We start from the raw sequence: 19,810 nt of genomic DNA on the forward strand, positions 1-19,810 counted from the left end.
TATGATGTGGTATCTGGCACCAGGTTGTCAGTAGCAGATCTTTAAAGTTCTGTAAGTTGCAAACTGGGACCTCCATGGATCAGACTTGTTTTTCCAGCACATCCCACAGATGCTCGATTGGACTGAGATCTGGAGAATTTGGAGGCTGAGTCAACACTTTGAACTTGTTGTTGTGTTCCTCAAACCATTCTTGATCCATGCTTGCAGTGTTTAAGATGCACTATCCTGCTGAAAGAGGCCACTGCCATCAGGAAATAGTATTTCCATGAAGGGGGTCTACTTGTTCACCAATAATGTTTAGGTAGGCGGTAAGTATCAAATTAACATTCACATAAATGGCAGGAGCCAAGATTTCCTAGCAGAACATTGCCCAAAGCATCACATTGCCTTCTTTCCATACTACATTCTGGTGCCATCTCCGCTCCAGATAAGTGATGTACACGCACACACACCCATATGACGTAAAAGAAGATGTGATTCATCAGACCAGGCCACCTTCTTCAAACTTCCGCACAGATTGCGGACAAAACCAGGTATCCACTCCTCCCAAAAAGTGCCAAATATGGCAGTGGAGGGGGGGAGGAAGCAAACATGCAGAACTTCCCCTATTGGGTGAAGTTCCACTTTAATGGAAATAGTGAAAGTACCTGCATGGTGCCCACTATGAGCCTCTTGCAGTCCACTCTTGCTGGACTGTGAACCAATCACGTGTGCTGCATGCAAATTCCCCCAAAAATAATATGCTGATAGGAAAAAAGGGAAGAGTGAGTAGAGACATGAACTCATCATTCTACTGGTACCTCTTCATTTTGCAAACAGCAGAGAAGGCGGAACCCCCCCCAACCCCAAGGCACTTTCTCAAAGTTGAGGGGACAAGGGCCTCATCCCCACAAAAGGGATGTGGGGGACTGTGGGGGTGGGTGATCAGAGTTTGGAAGCCCGCTTTAGAATAAGGGGGCCCCCAGATATCCATCCCCTCCCAGGTGAATGAGTAGGGGGTACCCTTATTAAAAATAAAAAATAGTACAAAAATAAATGCCCCTTGGTGTAAATCCAACATCAATTACATCCTCCAAAGATGTAGATTCTTCTCAATCACAATGACCCGCGATGGCTTGAAAATGTTGACCCACTGACAGGATGGTGCCCAACGATGTTCCTTCATCGCAATACCACGTCAAAATGGCAACAATTGTGTGTTGGGTGACGTCATTGACCATATTTGTTTAATGACCAGCCAAGCATCCTGGGTCACGCCATTGACCATATATAGTCAGTGACGTCACCTAGGATCCTTGGATGGTTACAAACACCAGCCACCCAAGATCCATCATATTTATAGCCCTAAACATCAGCCAGGGGTTCAGGTGGGAGAACTGGCCAAACATGTCCAGTTTGTTTGCCCATTTGCTAAAGTGCGTACAGGCTGGGGCTGGGTCAAACTCAAGTTCAATCAAAAACTCCCGCATCCTCCTGGCTAGGCTGAGTGTCAGAGCTGTGTAAATCTCAGGACTGGATGGAAATACATAAAAATCCTCTGGCATGTAAAACAGCTTCTCCTTCACTGTCCAATCACATGTTTTAGGAGAGACAAGACCTGTAAATATTTATTAACTGCAACAGCCACCCTGCCCCCAGCCCAGTCGTCCCCTGAAGTGGTATAAGTACCTGAATCTGTCTCATGCAGTCTTGTGTACAGCAGAGGTCATGCAGGATGAGGGAGAAGCAGCACACAAAGCCAATCAGTTGCACTGCAGTGCTCATGTGCTAAGAAGGAGCATGCTGATAGAAGGAGAGAACAGAGTGACAGAGGGGTGAGCTTATCAGTCTGCTGCTTCTCCTTCACTATCCAATCACAGACTGGGGGTGGGAAATAACTGCAACCCTAGGTTCACATCTATGCAGTCAAAAACTCTTGTAATATCTTTATTCACTTTTATACACTTTTTTGGTGAATGGGTAGAGGTACAATGTATCCCATATTCATTCAAGGGGGGCTTCCAGAATCCGAACAAGCCCCCGCCCGTAGACCCTCACAACCACCAGCCAGGGTTGTGGGAAAAAGGCCCTTGTCCCCATCAACATTAGGACAAGGTGCCCCCCCACCCCAAAGCACCCCCCCCCCCCATGTTGAGGGTATGTGGCCTGTATGTTTCAGGAGGGAGGGGGCTGCTCTAACCCTCCCTTTCCTGACCTGTTGGGCTACATGCCCGGATAGGGGTCTGGTATGGATTTTGGGGGGGACCCCATGCCATTTTTTTTATTAATTTTGGTTTGGGGTTCCCCTGAAAATCCATACCAGACCTAAAGGGCTTGGTATTGGTTGGGAGGAGGGGGAGTGCGCATAATTTCTTTTTTTTTTTTTTTATTGCTGGCAATTCTCGTTTTTACATTCAGCCGTCAGTGGTGAAGTCCGCTGACAGCTGATGAGTCATCAGTTGTTAATGAGGCAGGGGTTGGCTTTCCGGCCTGCTCCTTAACAACCAGCTATACACAGTGTGTTAATGAGAAAAAAAAATGCAAAACACAAAATGCCTGTAAAAAAGCATAAAAAACGCAACACTTGGTTTCTTTGGTGCGGGTCCATTGAAGTCTATGACACGCAAAACACGATCTGCTGCGGGAAAAAAGTATTCTATACAGAAATGTACTCAGTTGAAAATCAGCACCACATCCCGAGGTATAGATATACAAAAAAGATGAAAAAAATTAGGACTTTATAAATGCTGAAACCACCTCCTAGAATAACTAATCATACAACATGATAATTTAAAATATTCATTTTATTACATATCATTTAAAATGAGTCTACTAAAGGAAATAGACATCCCTTAAAAACAAAAAATATACAACATTACTCTAATTTATGGCACACACTCCCCCCTCCAAAAATATGGTAAATCCTGTAAGGATAGGTGTAGCTAGCAGTCATGGAAGAAGATCGCCATGCAAAGCAATATATCACATATAGGAGGAGATACACAACCCAACGCGTTACACCTTGTTGGCTTCTTCAGGGGTTTTGGAGGGGAATGAAAAAAGTAGAGTTGAATAGGTATATTCTGACTTTAGGAAAGCCCCTGAGGGCAATACACATTCCTGCCAAAACAACCGGATATGGACCAGGCACCTATTTATGTCAAGCGGACACACAGGTCAGACAGGGGAGCCTCACCCAAAAGCCACAAATAAGGTCTACCATATAGGGGTTAGCAGTCCAGGCTATCACATCCAATGTTGAAATAGAGGAACTAAAATAAACTTTTGTTCAGGGTAATAGATAAGTCCCAGTGACTGGGATGATATACACATAGGGGTTGATTTACTAAAGAACAATAGACTGTGCACCTTGGAAAGTGCAATTACACTCTGCAAGTGCAGTTGCTCCAGAGCTTAGTAAATGAGTTAAAGCTTCACTTTGCAAAGAATACCCAATCACATGCAAGGAAAATTTAAAAAAAAAACAGCATTTTTGCTTGCCCACATTGCACATCTTATGTCCAACATAGAGGGTGCCCCTGCTAATCTGTCCACAGCTCTCATACAGTTAGAGATGGATGCATGGCTGCCACTTTTTCAAAGTACCTTCAACAAAGACCCACAAAAAAAAAAAAAAAAGTACTTGACCCTTTCCAAAAACACACTGTTTAAAAAACGCATAGATGCGAACGTGTACCATAGGAAACCATGCTAAAGGGACTGTAGTGCTTGTAACGGAATGTCCCACACTCTGCTTGAGTGCTTCCATCATATACCTCTTCATCCAGTCTGAATATAGAGATTAGATATTACAGCCGCTTGCAACCAAGAACTAGGCAGTACTCGTTTTGGCTGCAGAACTGGAACATTAACTGTTTATTTGAACAGAGTCTCACAGAGATATACACTCAGAGGACAATCCCCCCTCCTTTGCATAATGACACAGGGCGGGGTAGACTTTACCTCCATCAGTAGTATGACACAGGTGTATTCAAACTTCTCATCAGTAGACTGTCCTATCAGCAGGGAGAGCTGTTGGAGGAATTCTCCCCCCCCCCTCCCTCCTCACAGCTAATCCACATACACATATACATCCCATAATAGGTTGCTCCCAAGGCAGACACAAACAACAGAACAATGGAATACAGCCACACCTCAAATGATCTAGTGGAGAGTCTAGAACAGTATATATATATATATATATATATATATATATATATATATATATATATATATATATATATATATATATATATATATACACACACATATACATATACATACACGCAATATTCCAGTGTTGTTGTACAGTGAGTCTGATTAGTGCAGATCAGACTGGGGTTCTCGGTCACCCTGTGCCCCCAATAGACACAGGATTACTTACACATAGAAGGGGTTGGGGGAGCTGAACAAGGAGATTGCAGTACTCTCCTAGGTAAGCTGGGTTCCACAAGCCCCATGCCCAAAGTGACAGGGTTGTGCAGTGTGGCAGAGCTTTGTAAATCTCAGGACTGGATGGACAGCACTGGAAATCCTTCGGCAGGTAAAACAGCTCCCTTATATGTATTTCATCTGTGTATTTAGCTGTTTGCTTGATGTTCACATTTGAAAAAAAGAAGAAGTCAGCAGAGATTTCCATATCTTTGGATTGACAGGTTTGCTGGTCACATAGCGGAGACATTTATAACATCTCTGACCTCGCTGAATTTCTAATCCGTCGCTCAGAATCCTTGTGTACATCTGCTGTCAGCCCGGTTGAATTAAATAAGCCAAACACATCATAGGAGAGAGTGAGGGCCTTTCACAGTTCCCTGGCTCTGCGTTCCAGGCTAATCCCCATATTCATCCCTAAATAAAAATGAATATCGCAGAGTGAAAAAAAAAAAAGAGCGCTCTCGGCGTTCCCCAATGACAAAGCAGCAGATATCAGCTACGGAGTATCGTGTATGGTAATGTGGACAAAATTATGCACACTTTCATCAAATAAGGCTTTGATCAATCATCCGGTGCCGCGCCTGCCGCTAATCAAGTCTCCTGTGCTGTATGATGATAACACCAAATGCAGATCTCTCAGAAAGAGCCTTTTACTTTGCTGCAGAATTCATTTTCCGATAGGTGGGGGCTCATTCCTCTATGGCGCCTTTTGAAGCAAGAGGTTTGGTTTTACCGATTTTACTTTGCTGCCGATTTAAAACGTTGCTAAACAAATTAAGGACCTACAACCCCTTAGTGCCGGTTCACACAGGGGCGGTTTCAAAGTCGCCCGACTCTCGTTTCGTCTCTGAAGCCGCCTCGTAGAGCGCAACTTCAGTGCAGCTTGCAAGACGACTTCTGTATAGATGTCAATGCAAGCCGCTCCGAAGTCGCCCCCGAACAGTACAGGAACCTTTTTCTAAGTCGGAGCAACTTGAGTCACTAATATTAGAAGGGTTCTATTGCACTGAATGAAGCGCAACTTGTCAGGCTGACAGGTCGCCCCTGTGTGAACCGTCACTGACCAAGATACGTCTGAAGTCTGCAGTAAATAAAAAATAGAAATAAAAAACAGCCAAAAACTGTTTTGAAGACTCAAATGGACAAAATAAAGTACACAACATCCTTAGAGGAACTGCAGTCTGCTCACTTAATTTGTAAGAAAAACATCTTTGCCATTCTGAAGCTTCTCTGCAACCACTTTGCATATTATTTTATAGTTACTGTGATTCTGTACTTGCCAAATATGCTGCAAAAATCTCCCTCCACTGAGTCTGGTTGCAACCATATTAACTGTGGGCAGCTGAAGCTGCTGCCTGTTCACTTCCTGGATAGACACAGAGGCACACCTCCAGCTCTGCAGCTCTCATTGGCCCTCTTATGGCTCATCCCCCCTCCCTTCCTGGAAAACTCTCAGGAGAGTGAGAGAGAGCTGTAGATGATGTCATAAGCCTAGGCTAATGACCAGACAAGAAACAGGAAGTGGGCTGTATAAGGTATTTACTGGCAGAAAAAAAAATGTTTTACTATCCAAAGTTAAAACAACAAGAGCAGAAGATTTAATAGATGAAAAGATGAAAAAATGACTGAAGTTTTCGCTTTAACAATATGCTATTCCCATAGTGCACACCTTAAAGCGGAGTTTACCCAGAAATGGAACTTCCGCTGTCTGGATTCCTCCCCCCTCCGGTGTGACATTTGGCACCTTTCAGGCGGGAGGGGCGAGCAGATACCTGTCTAATACAGGTATTTGCTCCCATTTCCGGTGAAAGATCGCCGCAGTATCTGCCACTTCTCCATCCCCCCCCCCCCTGCTGTCTTCTGGGAGACACACAGATCCCAAAAGACAGTAGGGACCACTCAGAACGCGCAGTGCGACTCGCACATGCGCAGCAGGGAACCAGGCTGTGAATCCACAAGGCTTCACTTCCTGATTCCATTACTAGCAATGCCGAGCCGAGGGACGGGTCGGCTTTCAGATGAGGACATCGGGGGCTCTGTGATCTGTGCATAAAAACAGCACATATTACACATTTTTAGGCACACAGGTAACCCCTCGATTGCCCCGAGATGTTAACCCCTTCCCAGCCAGTGTCATTAGTACAGTGTCAGTGTCTATATTATCACTGATCACTGTAACTAGTGACATCAGTGTCAGTTAGTCAGTTAGTGTCCCTCCCAGCCAGTGTCTGTTAGCGCCAGATCGCACGCCACACGATCACAGTCCCACTACAAGTCATTGATCACCGCCATTACTAGTATAGCGACAATAATTGTGTAAATTCCAATATATATCCCATAGTTTGTAGACGCTATAACTTGCACAAACCAATTAATATACACTTATTGGGACTTTTTTTTGTTTTGTTACCAAAGACATGTAGTAGAGTACATTTTGGCCTAAATTTATGAAGAAATGATTTTTCATAACAGAAAGTAGTTTTTTTTTTCAAAATTTTCAGTCTTTTCTCTTTTATATACTGTATATACTCGAGTATAAGTCGACCCGAATATAAGCCGAGGCACCTAATTATACCACAAAAAACTGGGAAAACTTATTGACCCGAGTATAAGACGAGGGTGAGAAATGCACAGCTACTGTAAGTGGAAAAGAGTGTCAACAATGCCCATTTGCAGCCTCACTGTGCCCATTTGCAGCCATAGGTCCCCCGAACTTCAAACTCGGTAGTTAAGGGTTCCTAGATGCCCCCTTAGCTGCAGCCAAAATTTGGGGTCTCTGGACCCAAAGGGTCCCGAAATGACATTGCTGCAGATGGACACAGTTGACCGATTTTGGGGCCCCGTATCTCGGAGCCACTTGGTGCTAGGAACCCCAAATTTGGTGTGCAAACCCAGTGGAACTATCACTACAACAGATGCTATCCAGAGCTGGGGTTCCTAGCACCAAGTTGCCCCGAGATACGGGGCCCCAAAGTCTGTTCAGAAAATGTGAAGCACTTTTCTGCAGCAGAGAATGACATTTTCCAAACCGACTTTGGGGCCCCGTATCTCGGGGCCACTTGGTGCTAGGAAGCCCAGCTTGGATATGTTGTAGTGCTAGTTCCACTGGGTTAGCACTCCACATTTGGGGTTTCTAGCACCAAGTGGTCCCAAGATACGAGGCCCCAAAGTTGGTTCGGAAAATGTGATTCTTTGCACCAGGAAAGTGCTTGACTGGAGTATAAGTCGAGGAGGGCACTTTCAGCACAAAAAAATGTGCTGAAAAACTCAGCTTATACTCGAGTATATACGGTAATTTAAAAAAAAATGCAGAGGTGATCAAATACCACCAAAAGAAAGCTCTATTTGTGGGGAAAAAAGGACCAATTGTATTTGGGTACAACGTCGCACGACCGCACAATTGTCAGTTAAAGTAGCGCAGTGCTGAATAGCAAAAAATTCTCTGGTCATGAAGGGGGTAAAACATTCCAGAGGTCAAGTGGTTAAAGTGATTGTAAGACCACTTTCACACCAAGGGCATTTTGCAGGCGCTATAGCGTTAAAAATAGCGGCTGAAATCCGCCCTCAAACAGCTGCAGCATTGTCTGCAGTGTGAAAGCCCGAAGGTTTTTTTTAAAAAAATTTTAACCATCGCCGGTAAGAACGATTAAGCAGCTGAAGAGCCGCTATGATCATTCTTTTGGTGTAGGGAATCGCCGGTGGAAAAAAAACGATATCTGGATGATGGCTGTAGCTGCACCCATCATTCAGATATCACCACTGAACGTCGATGACGTTCAGCGGTATGGAAGTGGTTAAAGATGAATTCATTCCATATACAGTATGATATTTCTTACATAGTTACATTGGTGCAGTTTTCTCCAATATAGCTATGCATACTGTGACATTGGGGATTGTTCAGCTCAAGTGGATAGATGCGTTTTGGTGCAGTGAGTCCACATCAGATAGGCATTTATAGTTAAGGGCCTGGTAGCCCACGTTTATTAAAGAAAAAACAAAACAAAAGTCCATCCAGGAATCCCACGCAGGGGTCCAAGCTTCAATTAAACACACAAAATCCAAATGAAAATGCTAGCCCACCTGGCTACTCTTCAGCAGTAATGCTGCTATAGGGAACAGGCCCCTCAAACAAGCTGCTTGGATGCACACAGTCTTAGGCTCCTTGGTCACACACAGTTTCAAGAGCTTCAACGCACGCAGCTTCTGGCTCCTTGGATGCACACAGCTTTGAAGCCCTTCAACGCACACAGCATCTGGCTCTTTGGACACACACAGCTTTGAAGCCCTTCAACGCACACAGCATCTGGCTCCTTGGACGCACACAGCTTTGAAGCCCTTCAACGCACACAGCATCTATTCTCACACAGAGACACTTACTAGCAGCCACTGCTCCAACTTCACCTTCCTCCACTCCCTCGTTATATGGGCTGTGTGCACCTGGGCACACACCCTGCTGGCTGTCCACAAGACCCGGACACAGGGTTGGAGATCCCATCCCACCCAAGACTCTGAAGGATCTCCAAATTACAGAGCCCCATAGGGAACTAGTAAAACCTGGAGAAAACTGCCAGAGCAGTTTTCTCTGTTTCAAACTTATGCTCTGTAGCTCTGCACTCAGCCAATATGCAGACTCTGTGTCCACTTTAACCCCATTTTCATAGGGACAGAGCCTTGCTCTGCCACATACCCCCCCCCTCTTGTTTCGATCCGGAGGGAGAAACACCTGCACCCACCATAGCAGTTGGGACACCTCTGTGCTGGCCATAAGCCACGTAGGCCCAACCCTTTTTTCGGGTGCGTTTCCAGGTACGTCCCACCTTGGATCTTGACAGGGTCCTATAATTCCTTATACTCTGCCTTCCCTTTCTTCTCTTGGGGTTCCTGAGCATACTCTCCTCTCTTGGGGGAACTCTGCCTTCCCTGATCCTACCTTTCAGCTTACAGAAGTCAGTTTTATCTTTCACCACAGTACTTTCAGGTTTCTGGTTACCCACGGCAACCATGTCATTATTAACAGCACCAATCATCAGATCACCAATTTTGAGATCCCAACTTCCGATACAATCAGTGCTTTTTCCAGAGTTTGTTAGGACCTGTCCTGCGGAGGGACCACACACAGGCGAGCGACTATCACCAAGCTCCACCTCACCTGCTGTCCAACACTCCATGGGCGGCAGTCCTAACAAATAACACTGACCCAAGCACAAATCATTCCTTACTGCGATAATGCCAACTGGTGTACACATTACATTGCTACAGCAAACAATACCTTCAGCACTTTCTCCCATAGTGTCTCCGGGTACCTTAACCTGTACCTCTTGGCCAGTGACAGAAAGCATCTCCACTACTGCCGCGTCCATTCTGGGCCCTCCCTTTTCATAAGGTCTAGCAGGTGAGACAGTGTCTGAGCCCTCTACTGACCACTGCTCAGCCGCACCTCGGACCGCACCAGCAAAGATGTTCTCAGTCACTGCACCAGGCGGAGAGACCTCTGATATCTCCAACAGTTCCCCTGAGCGACTTCTATACCAATCAACAACTGGAAGTACCCTTACCGGGAATCGAGAGATCCTGTGCCAAATGGTTAATAAACATTGGTTCCACCAATTCCACTCTTGGGCAAGGTTTTCCAGCACCACCTGTATCACTTGGCTCCACCCATTGGTACTACGCAGCACCACCTGGTCCAGCCGCGATGGAGACACCCAAGTGTACAGTGAGTGTGTTTTTGCCAACTTCAGCATTTCAAATAAGGTCTCTGTCATCTCTAAACATCCCATGTCTAAATACCAGACCTTTCTAGGGACTTTTCCCCTGTCCAAGACATGGAGGGGCTCATCCACTGCAGCTTGTGAGGTTGAGACATTTGAAGAGACCTCCAACTCCTTGGAGGTACCCCTCATCACAGCCTGTTGCTCCCCTGGAGCGCTGTCAGACACATGTCTCACACTTATCCCTTCTGCACCAGTGTCAGTGAGCCACTGCAGGTCATTACAAGTCACATTGTCACCTTGACACTTGAGCTGTTGGGCTGTGGACAACACATCTGCTATGCCAGCACCCTGAACAGTTCCTTCAGATTGGAGGGCATTAACTTTCGCAGGGACAAACGTGTCCTTGAGCACCAGCCGAACTGCGATCCCTCCATTGGGCATAGCAGGTGTTCTGTCCACCACATTATTTAATATTGCAATTGCATTCTCATACCAATTATCCCAGTCTATTGTGGTTCCATCACCTACTCTAGAAGGCCCCACAGGAACCTGGGATTCACTAGCCAAAACATCACCTGTGTCATTTCTATACATATCCCCTTGGGTTGACACATCTGACAAGGCAGGCTGTAATACATGCTTTTGCCCTACCTGCTCTGGGGGCGCTACAAACACATCTAGCTTTGAACTCTCAGCTTTTACAGGCTGAATTAACCCCTTGCCAACTGGGCTACACTTAGGGTTGTGGGGCTGCGCCCGCACACTCTCACTGTGTGACTCAGTCTTCCTTTGTTTCACCAGAGTAGCACCACAGCCATCCTGGAACACCTCTGGCTCCAACACATGGAGACCCCATGAGACTTCCATGGACAAGCCTGCGCTTCTGGTTGTCACGGGAGATATCCTACTCCCATCATTGTCAGTGAACACATTTGCAACATTTTCAGACATGACATTAAAGGGAACACATTTTTCAATGTCATTATCACCAATACCATCACATTTGCCAACAGTAACACATTTGTCAGCATAACCATCAGAATTTTCATTACGTATAGACATAACTGCTACTTTTGTGGATTGTCTATTACCAACCACAGCCTGTGAGCCTCTCCTCACATCACCCTCTATCTTTAAAGGGGAACTCTTTCCTCCTTGGGCAGCTCCATAGCTGACCTGGGAAACTCTCTGCTCCGTCACTGCGAGCTCCTCTGAAGTTTCCCTGGGCAACTCTGCAGCACCTGTCACTAGGGAACATGGCACAAGAACAGTTTTGGTCACCCCTACTTTAACCTCTCCAGCACTCTGTTGGATTATAGCAGGCACATGCATAGTCCCCATGTCCATTTGAGTCTTTAAACTTGCTGTCAGCTGGGCTTCGCCATGTGCCTCCCCACTGCTCCGGGTAGCACACTGCAGCAAGTCTATGTCCATTTGCACTGCGGATCTTCCCGCTGGACACACTCCCATGTCACTAAGTTCAGTCCCACAAACTGAAACAGTCTTACCATTTTCAGTGGCTGGCATCATACCCTTCACTTGAGTGCGCCGTCTCTCAGCTGCATCCATACCAGCTACTTCCTCTGTGTGGCCACAGGACGACACTGCAGCCTTTCCAAACTCTTCAGCGTTGTTCCAGAACCTTGGGCAAGTAAAAATTCCATGCCCCACTTGACCACATTCCAAGCACGGTACTGGTAGCTGAACTTTACTTTCTTGGAATCTCCTTAATGACTGGCTCTCTGTTGCCACAGGATACCACTGGTCATGACCATCAGCAGACAGACTCCTTGGATCCCCGACATCCCTGTTGGCCTGGACATTGCTTCCACAGATGACCATATTCCTCTTTTTCACACGCTGTTGTCCACCTGGCTTCCTGTTGCCAGGGGAAACTTCTTTCACTTCCTTTTTAACTGGGGATGACATGATTAATTTACCCCAGGTCACAGAAATTTCACACTTGGAAAAATTCTCTGGCGTGGCTGGGGCATGTGGTGAAATACCCTCTAGCCATAGAACCCTTTCCCTTGCTTCAGCAAGGATTGCTTCCTTTTTCTGTTTTGAACGCCCCATGCTTGCTGTCTTACACACAGCAACTTGCAACACACTTCATAGCAAAGAGAAAAAAAAAATTATGCGATTCTCCCTTTCACAGGTACACAACCTGCATGCAACACAGAGAGAAAAAATATGTGATTCTCCTTTCACAGGTACACAACCTGCATGCAACACAGTCCATCAAACTTCTGTGCAGTGCTGTTCGCCTGGCTGCCACACACAGCTAGCAGTAGTTCCTGATGCGACTCACCATGGAGCAAGGACCTAGATTCCACCGTCTACATGCCCGCATTCGAGCACCACTTGTGACATTGGGGATTGTTCAGCTCAAGTGGATAGATGCGTTTTGGTGCAGTGAGTCCACATCAGATAGGCATTTATAGTTAAGGGCCTGGTAGCCCACGTTTATTAAAGAAAAAACAAAACAAAAGTCCATCCAGGAATCCCACGCAGGGGTCCAAGCTTCAATTAAACACACAAAATCCAAATGAAAATGCTAGCCCACCTGGCTACTCTTCAGCAGTAATGCTGCTATAGGGAACAGGCCCCTCAAACAAGCTGCTTGGATGCACACAGTCTTAGGCTCCTTGGTCACACACAGTTTCAAGAGCTTCAACGCACGCAGCTTCTGGCTCCTTGGATGCACACAGCTTTGAAGCCCTTCAACGCACACAGCATCTGGCTCTTTGGACACACAGCTTTGAAGCCCTTCAACGCACACAGCATCTGGCTCCTTGGACGCACACAGCTTTGAAGCCCTTCAACGCACACAGCATCTATTCTCACACAGAGACACTTACTAGCAGCCACTGCTCCAACTTCACCTTCCTCCACTCCCTCGTTATATGGGCTGTGTGCACCTGGGCACACACCCTGCTGGCTGTCCACAAGACCCGGACACAGGGTTGGAGATCCCATCCCACCCAAGACTCTGAAGGATCTCCAAATTACAGAGCCCCATAGGGAACTAGTAAAACCTGGAGAAAACTGCCAGAGCAGTTTTCTCTTTCAAACTTATGCTCTGTAGCTCTGCACTCAGCCAATATGCAGACTCTGTGTCCACTTTAACCCCATTTTCATAGGGACAGAGCCTTGCTCTGCCACAATACACAATACCCGAGGGATTCCTCTGCAAACTAAAAATCACTGAAGTAACCACTGCTACTCCAGTGATCTCTACTGGCTGCCAAGTCCTGTATGCAGGGCTGCTGATAGAAATCACGGGGCCCTGTACAGTCTACCTGACAGGGCCCCCTCCCCCCCAAAATGGTATTTTTGCTAAAATGCAATGCCCACAATGCTATATGTTTTGCAGCCATGGCAAAAATTATGCAGCCCCCCCCCCCCCCCATCGAACAAGACCCATTCAAGTGATCGCTCACTGTGTTCATTCAGGATGGAAAGCGGGGGTTCATTCAGGGTGGTGTTTTCATTCAGGATGGTAACCCACCTGTGTGTTCTCAGCAGCTGCCGGTGGGAGAGAAGAGAAGGGAAAATGGCGGGGCCCCCTTTTGAACTGATGAGGCCTGGGCCCAGTACATGAGGGCTGTCTTGGCAGTTTCCCGGGCCCACGCTTAGTACTGATGAGGCCTGGGCCCGGGCCCCCCCTTTGAACTGGTGAGGCCTGGGCCCAGTGCAGGAGAACTGTCTTGGCAGGAGCCCGGGCCCCCCTTTTGAATTGATGAGGCCTGGGCCCAGTACACCAGGGCTGTCTTGGCAGGTACCCAGACCCCCCTTTTGAACTGATGAGGCCTGGGCCCAGTACAGGAGGGCTGCCTTGGCAAGAGCCCGGGCCCCTCTCTTGAACTGATGAGGCCTGGGCCCAGTACAAGAGAGCTGTCTTGGCAGGTACCCAGGCCCCCCTTTTGAACTAATGAGGCCTGGGCCCAGTACATGAGGGCTGTCTTGGCAGTTTCCTGGGCCCCCTTTTTGAATTGATGAGGCCTGGGCCCAGTACAAGAGGGCTGTCTTGGCAGGTACCCAGGCCCCCCTTTTGAAATGATGAGGCCTGGGCCCAGTACATGAGGGCTGTCTTGGCAGTTTCCCGGGCCCCCGTTCTGAACTGATGAGGCCTGGGCCCGGGCCCCCCCTTTGAACTGGTGAGGCCTGGGCCCAGTGCAGGAGAACTGTCTTGGCAGGAGCCCGGGCCCCCCTTTTGAACTGGTGAGGCCTGGGCCCAGTGCAGGAAAACTGTCTTGGCAGGAGCCCGGGCCCCCCTTTTGAACTGATGAGGCCTGGGCCCAGTACACCAGGGCTGTCTTGGCAAGTACCCAGACCCCCCTTTTGAACTGATGAGGCCTGGGCCCAGTACAGGAGGGCTGCCTTGGCAAGAGCCCGGGCCCCTCTCTTGAACTGATGAGGCCTGGGCCCAGTACAGGAGAGCTGTCTTGGCTGGAGCCCAGGCCCCTCTTTTGAACTGATGAGGCCTGAGCCCAGTACATGAGGGCTGTCTTGGCAGTTTCCTGGGCCCCCGTTTTGAACTGATGGGACCTGGGCCCAGTACAGGAGGGCTGCCTGTACTGCCTTATCAGCGGCCCTGCCTGTACGGAGCAGCTGCCCTGCAAAAGAACCATTCAGACATTGTTTTGCAGCATCTCAATACATGCAAAGCGTTTTCTGACTGGACAAGGTGGAGAGCATAATGTCACTGCCCCACCTCTCCACCTCGTCTAATAAGAAAATGCTTTGCATTCATTGAGGAAATGGGATGAGGTGGAGAGGTGGGGCAGCAACATCATTAAAAAAATGCAAAGCATTCTCTGAATGGTGCCTGTGCCAAGTGGGCAACCTCCTGTGCTCATAATGGAGCAGGACAGCCGCTTAGCACAGGACCCAGATGCTAATCATTGGAGTAGTGGTGCCTATTAGAGTGATTTGCTTTCACTTACCCCGTCTTGAAATAAAAATAAAAAAAAATTACTAGAGCATGGAGTCCAGTGTTGTCTTGCTGAAGTAAGAGCTCTTCGTTTTGCCCCTCTTCTTCATCACCACTATCTGCAATGTCAACATGGCGTCTGCGCACACATGCGCCGAAACTGGGTCTCTGCCAGTTTTGCTCAGTTTAAAACAGGGCTGCAGACAAAAATAATCATTCTTTTTATTTACAGAGTAAATAGTCTTATGTCATGTTTTTATTGTGGGCTGTGTCCCCATTGGGGAGATTTCCCCATGCTTCCTGATCCAGTAAATATCACGGGGTTAGGATTATCGTGAGTCTTTACATAGGAGGACTTTCTGTATGTACTGGTCACCTATGACCAATAAAAAGGAAACAGCGAGAATATAACTAGAAAGAGGGAAAAGTAACTGAGGTCTGGCTATAAAAGAGGTGCAAATATGAAAAAAAAGCCAACAAATCTTTGACATTTGACCAATGTGGTTTTCATCTTTTGAAATAAGTTGATTGCAAACCTTGTCAATATTTTTCCGTCTCATGTGAACTTTTATTTCAGACAGCCAATCGCACAGCACATCGAAGTCAAGCGAGGCACCGTACCTGTCGATCTCATTTGAAATAACAGGTAAGTGTCTTCTCAATGTCATATATTTTAAATCAATTTAAAGCCTTCCAGTTGACAGAGATCTACAGATCCCAACAAGCCTCTCCAGAAGGTCCGCTCACAATTCCATGTCTATTGGTCAAGGACACAACCATGGGAGAAACACTCAGGGGAACAATGGATTATGTTGGTCCAAAACCCAACCTTGATTGTTTACTTTGTGACGGCATCTTCTGTTTTTTAAGCTGACCTCCTCCACAGTTTTACAGTCTCCTCTCCTGTACTGGGATTTCGCTGTACACTGAAAGCTTCTCCCAATGTGCGTTAGAAGCTACAGCAAGTCAGACAAAACCAACCACCTCCTGGCTGGAGGACGCCCAACATTGTGGTTGAACGTTCTTGATAAGGTGAATCAGGAAAATGCTGTGTCATGGCCACTAGATGGAGATGACAATCACAGTGAATAAGTATTTAGTTAAAATGATCATCAGCTCCATCTAGTGGCAATAATGTGGTGTTTTCCTTATTTCCTTGTACAGTGTAACCTCGGATTGCGTTTAGCGTGGTTTACGAGCGTTTCGCAATACAAGCAATTTTTTTAAAAAAGAACCTGACTCGCTTTGCGAGTGTTGTCTCGCAAGATGAGCAGCATTCAAGCCGCTGGGGTGTGCAGTACCGCATTTGGCCAGAGGTGCAGGGGCGCCGGTGACGCTCGGAAACACTATGTTTCCGAGTGTCTCCAAGCGTCTCCGAATGTCTCAGAGCGTCTCAGAGCGTCTCCGAGCATCTCCGAGTGTTTCCCAGTGTCTCCTCTGGCCACATGCGGTACTGCATAGACAATCAGTGGCTGTGGAATGGATTATCTGAGTTTCCATTATTTCCTATGGGTAAACTCGCTTTGATATATGAGTGCTTTGGATTACAAGCATTCTTCTGGAACAAATTATATTCGTAATCCAAGGTATTACTGTATATATAAATATTCCTACAACCAAATTAGTAATCATGCACCAGAAGACGGCATTTGTGACAAAACGCATAGGACGGAGCTGTCTTTTCTCGATGACGTCATCACATATATCGGAAGTGCGGAGCTTTATATGCGATTTGGTATTTTACACAGCACTGTTTATAGTTCTTGCTTGTAAATGCATTTTTTGGGAGGTTTTAAATAAATATATAGCAATTTTCACACTATGTGGAAGCTTTGGTTCTCTTTCTATTGACATATACCTGCACGCACCCAAAGGCGAACCTTGTGCCGGTAATTCCTGGAAAGAGGACCTGTGGTATAGAGGAAGACACTGGGAGTCTGAGTGTGCGAACGGTATTTTCTAAGCGAGTTATGACTCCTATAGCTAAGGAGTTATATTTATCTGGTAAGCAGATTTGAGTCTCAATTTTGGTGATCCATAAAGGTCCATAAAGACATGGATGGTGTATATTGTATGTACACCTTTTCGAGTGTAACTGCAACATTCATTTTTGCTTCTGAAGATGTTTTTCATGAGATTAAGCTGTTCTATATTGATTTCTAGGCAACAGTGGATTAAAAGGCTTTACGATAATCTCTGCTTGAATTATGTTAATAGAGATTTTAAGCGACCGTGCTGAGATGTAGTCACTAAATATTATTGTGCGGTTTCCATATGATGGTACTTAAAGTGGATTGTTCCTAAAAGATTCTTGGTCTGTGTCATATTTCACCGGAACAAGCTGGGAGAATTGTTCCCTCAAATTGTTCTATTAAAATGAATTACACAGAATAAAATGAGCCATTGGTGCTGGCATGGAATGGATTGCGAGACCGCGTGTAATAAAATCCCCCACAGATTCTTCACAATAAATAGACGATCATTCTTCTGTTTCATGGATTTTCCTGGGGGTCCAGAAAACAATTTATAGCCATGTAATAAACACAGCCCTCCTGTTGTTTTATTCTTCACATCAGCTGATTACCGTATATACGTGGAGGCAGATAAAAGGCAAGAGCAATGCAAAAATCTGTTCATTGCAGGAGATGTAATTCTTCGCAATAAATGGTCGATCGTTCTCTTGTTTAAAAGATTTTCCTGGGGGCCTAGAAACAATTGATATGTTGGGAAAAACACAGGCCTCCTGTTGTTTTATTCTTCAGATCAGCTGATTATAGACATGAAGTCAGTCATATAAAAGGCAAGAGCAATGCAATTATCTGTTTCATTGCTGGAGCTGCAATACACCACAATAAATGGATAATCATTCTTCTGTTTCATGGATTTTCCTGGGGGTCTAGAAACAATTTATAGCCATGGAATAAACCTAAGATTCCTGTTGTTTTGGTCTTCAGATCAGCTGATTATTAGACATGAAGTTAGATAAAAGGCAAGAGCAATGCAGAAATCTTTTTCACTGCATGAACTGCAATACACCACAATATATAAACATTATTTTACTGTTTCTTATATTTTTCCTGAAGGTCTAGAAACAATTTGAAGCCATGGAAAAAAACACAGGCCTCCTGTTGCTTTGTTCTTCAGATAAGCCGAGTGTATACGTGAAGTTAGATAAAAGGCAAGAGCAAAGTAAAAATTTGTTCATTGCAGGAGATGTAATGCTTCGCAATAAATGGACGATCATTCTCTTGTTTCATGGATTTTCCTGGGGGTCCAGAAAACAATTTATAGCCATGGAATAAACACAGGCCTCCTGTTGTTTTATTCTTCAAATCAGCTGATTGTATACATGAAGTCAGATAAAAGGCAAGAGCAATGCAAAAATCTGTTCATTACAGGAGATGTAATTCTTCGCAATAAATGGACAATCATTCTCTTGTTTCATGGATTTTCCTGGGGGTCCAGAAAACAATTTATAGCCATGGAATAAACACAGGCCTCCTGTTGTTTTATTCTTCAAATCAGCTGATTGTATACATGAAGTCAGATAAAAGGCAAGGGCAATGGAAAAATCTGTTCATTGCAGGAGATGTAATTCTTCGCAATAAATGGACGATCATTCTCTTGTTTAAAAGATTTTCCGGGGGTCTAGAAACAATTTATAACCATGGGAAAAACACTGGCCTTCTAGTTGTTTTTTTCTTCAGATCAGCTGATTGTTTACATGAAGTCAGATAAAAGGCAAGAGCAATGCAAAAATCTGTTTCATTGCTGGAGCTGCAATACACCACAATAAATGGACGATTATTCTTTCATGGATTTCATGGATTTTCCTGGGGGGGGCGTAGAAACAATTTATAGCCATGGCATACATCTAGGACTCCTGTTTTGTTCTTCAGATCAGCTAATTATAGACATGAAGTCAGATAAAAGGCAAGAGCAATGCAAAAATCTGTTTCACAACAGGAACTGCAATACACTGCAATAAATAAACAATATTTTCCTGTTTCTTGGATTTTTCCTGACGGTCTATAAACAATTTAAAGCTATGGAAAAAACACAGGCCTCCTGTTGTTTTGTTCTTCAGATCAGCCGATTGTATACGTGAAGTCAGATAAAAGGAAAGAGCAATGCAAAAATCTGTTCATTGCAGGAGATGCAATTCTTCACACTAAATGGACAACGATTCTTCTCTTTCATGGATTTTCCTAGAAACAACTTATAGCCATGGATTAACACAGGCCTCCTGTTATTTTATTGTTCAGATCTGCTGATTATATACAGTCATGGCCAAAAATATTGGCACCCCTGCATTTCTGTCAGATAATGCACCTCTTCGTCCAGAAAACTGCTGCAATTACAAATGTTTAGGCATTCTCGTGTTTATTTCTTTTGTTTGTATTGGTATGACATCAAAAAGTGGAGAAACAAAATGCCAAATCTGACTCATTCCACGCAAAAACTCAAAAATTGACTGGACAAAATTATTGGCACCCTTGATTTTTGGTAGCCCACCCCTTGGCAAAAATAACTGAAATCAATGGCTTCCTGTAACCATCAATGAATTTCTTACACCTTTCTACCGGAATTTTGGACCATTCTTCTTTCGCCAACTGCTCCAGGTCTCTCAGATTGGAAGGGTTTCTTTTCCAAACTGCTGTTTTGAGATCTCTCCACAGGTGCTCTATGGGATTTAGATCTGGACTCATTGCTGGCCAGTTCAGATCTCTCCAGCACTTTGTCCTTA

At 45.5% G+C, this 19,810-nt stretch overlaps 1 protein-coding gene across 1 annotated transcript in view; it reads left to right on the forward strand.

The window, feature by feature from the left end:
* THSD7A (thrombospondin type 1 domain containing 7A) overlaps window positions 1-19,810 on the forward strand; it is a gene marked incomplete at its 5' end in the record, with an annotated part of 209,493 nt that overhangs the window by 27,479 nt on the left and 162,204 nt on the right. The window contains 1 exon segment of the mRNA XM_073629537.1: window positions 15,641-15,709. Within this exon segment, the coding sequence (XP_073485638.1) occupies window positions 15,641-15,709 (69 nt within the window).

The sequence above is a fragment of the Aquarana catesbeiana genome, linkage group LG05, assembly GCF_042186555.1.
Source record: "Aquarana catesbeiana isolate 2022-GZ linkage group LG05, ASM4218655v1, whole genome shotgun sequence".
NCBI classification, from domain to species: Eukaryota; Metazoa; Chordata; class Amphibia; order Anura; family Ranidae; genus Aquarana; species Aquarana catesbeiana.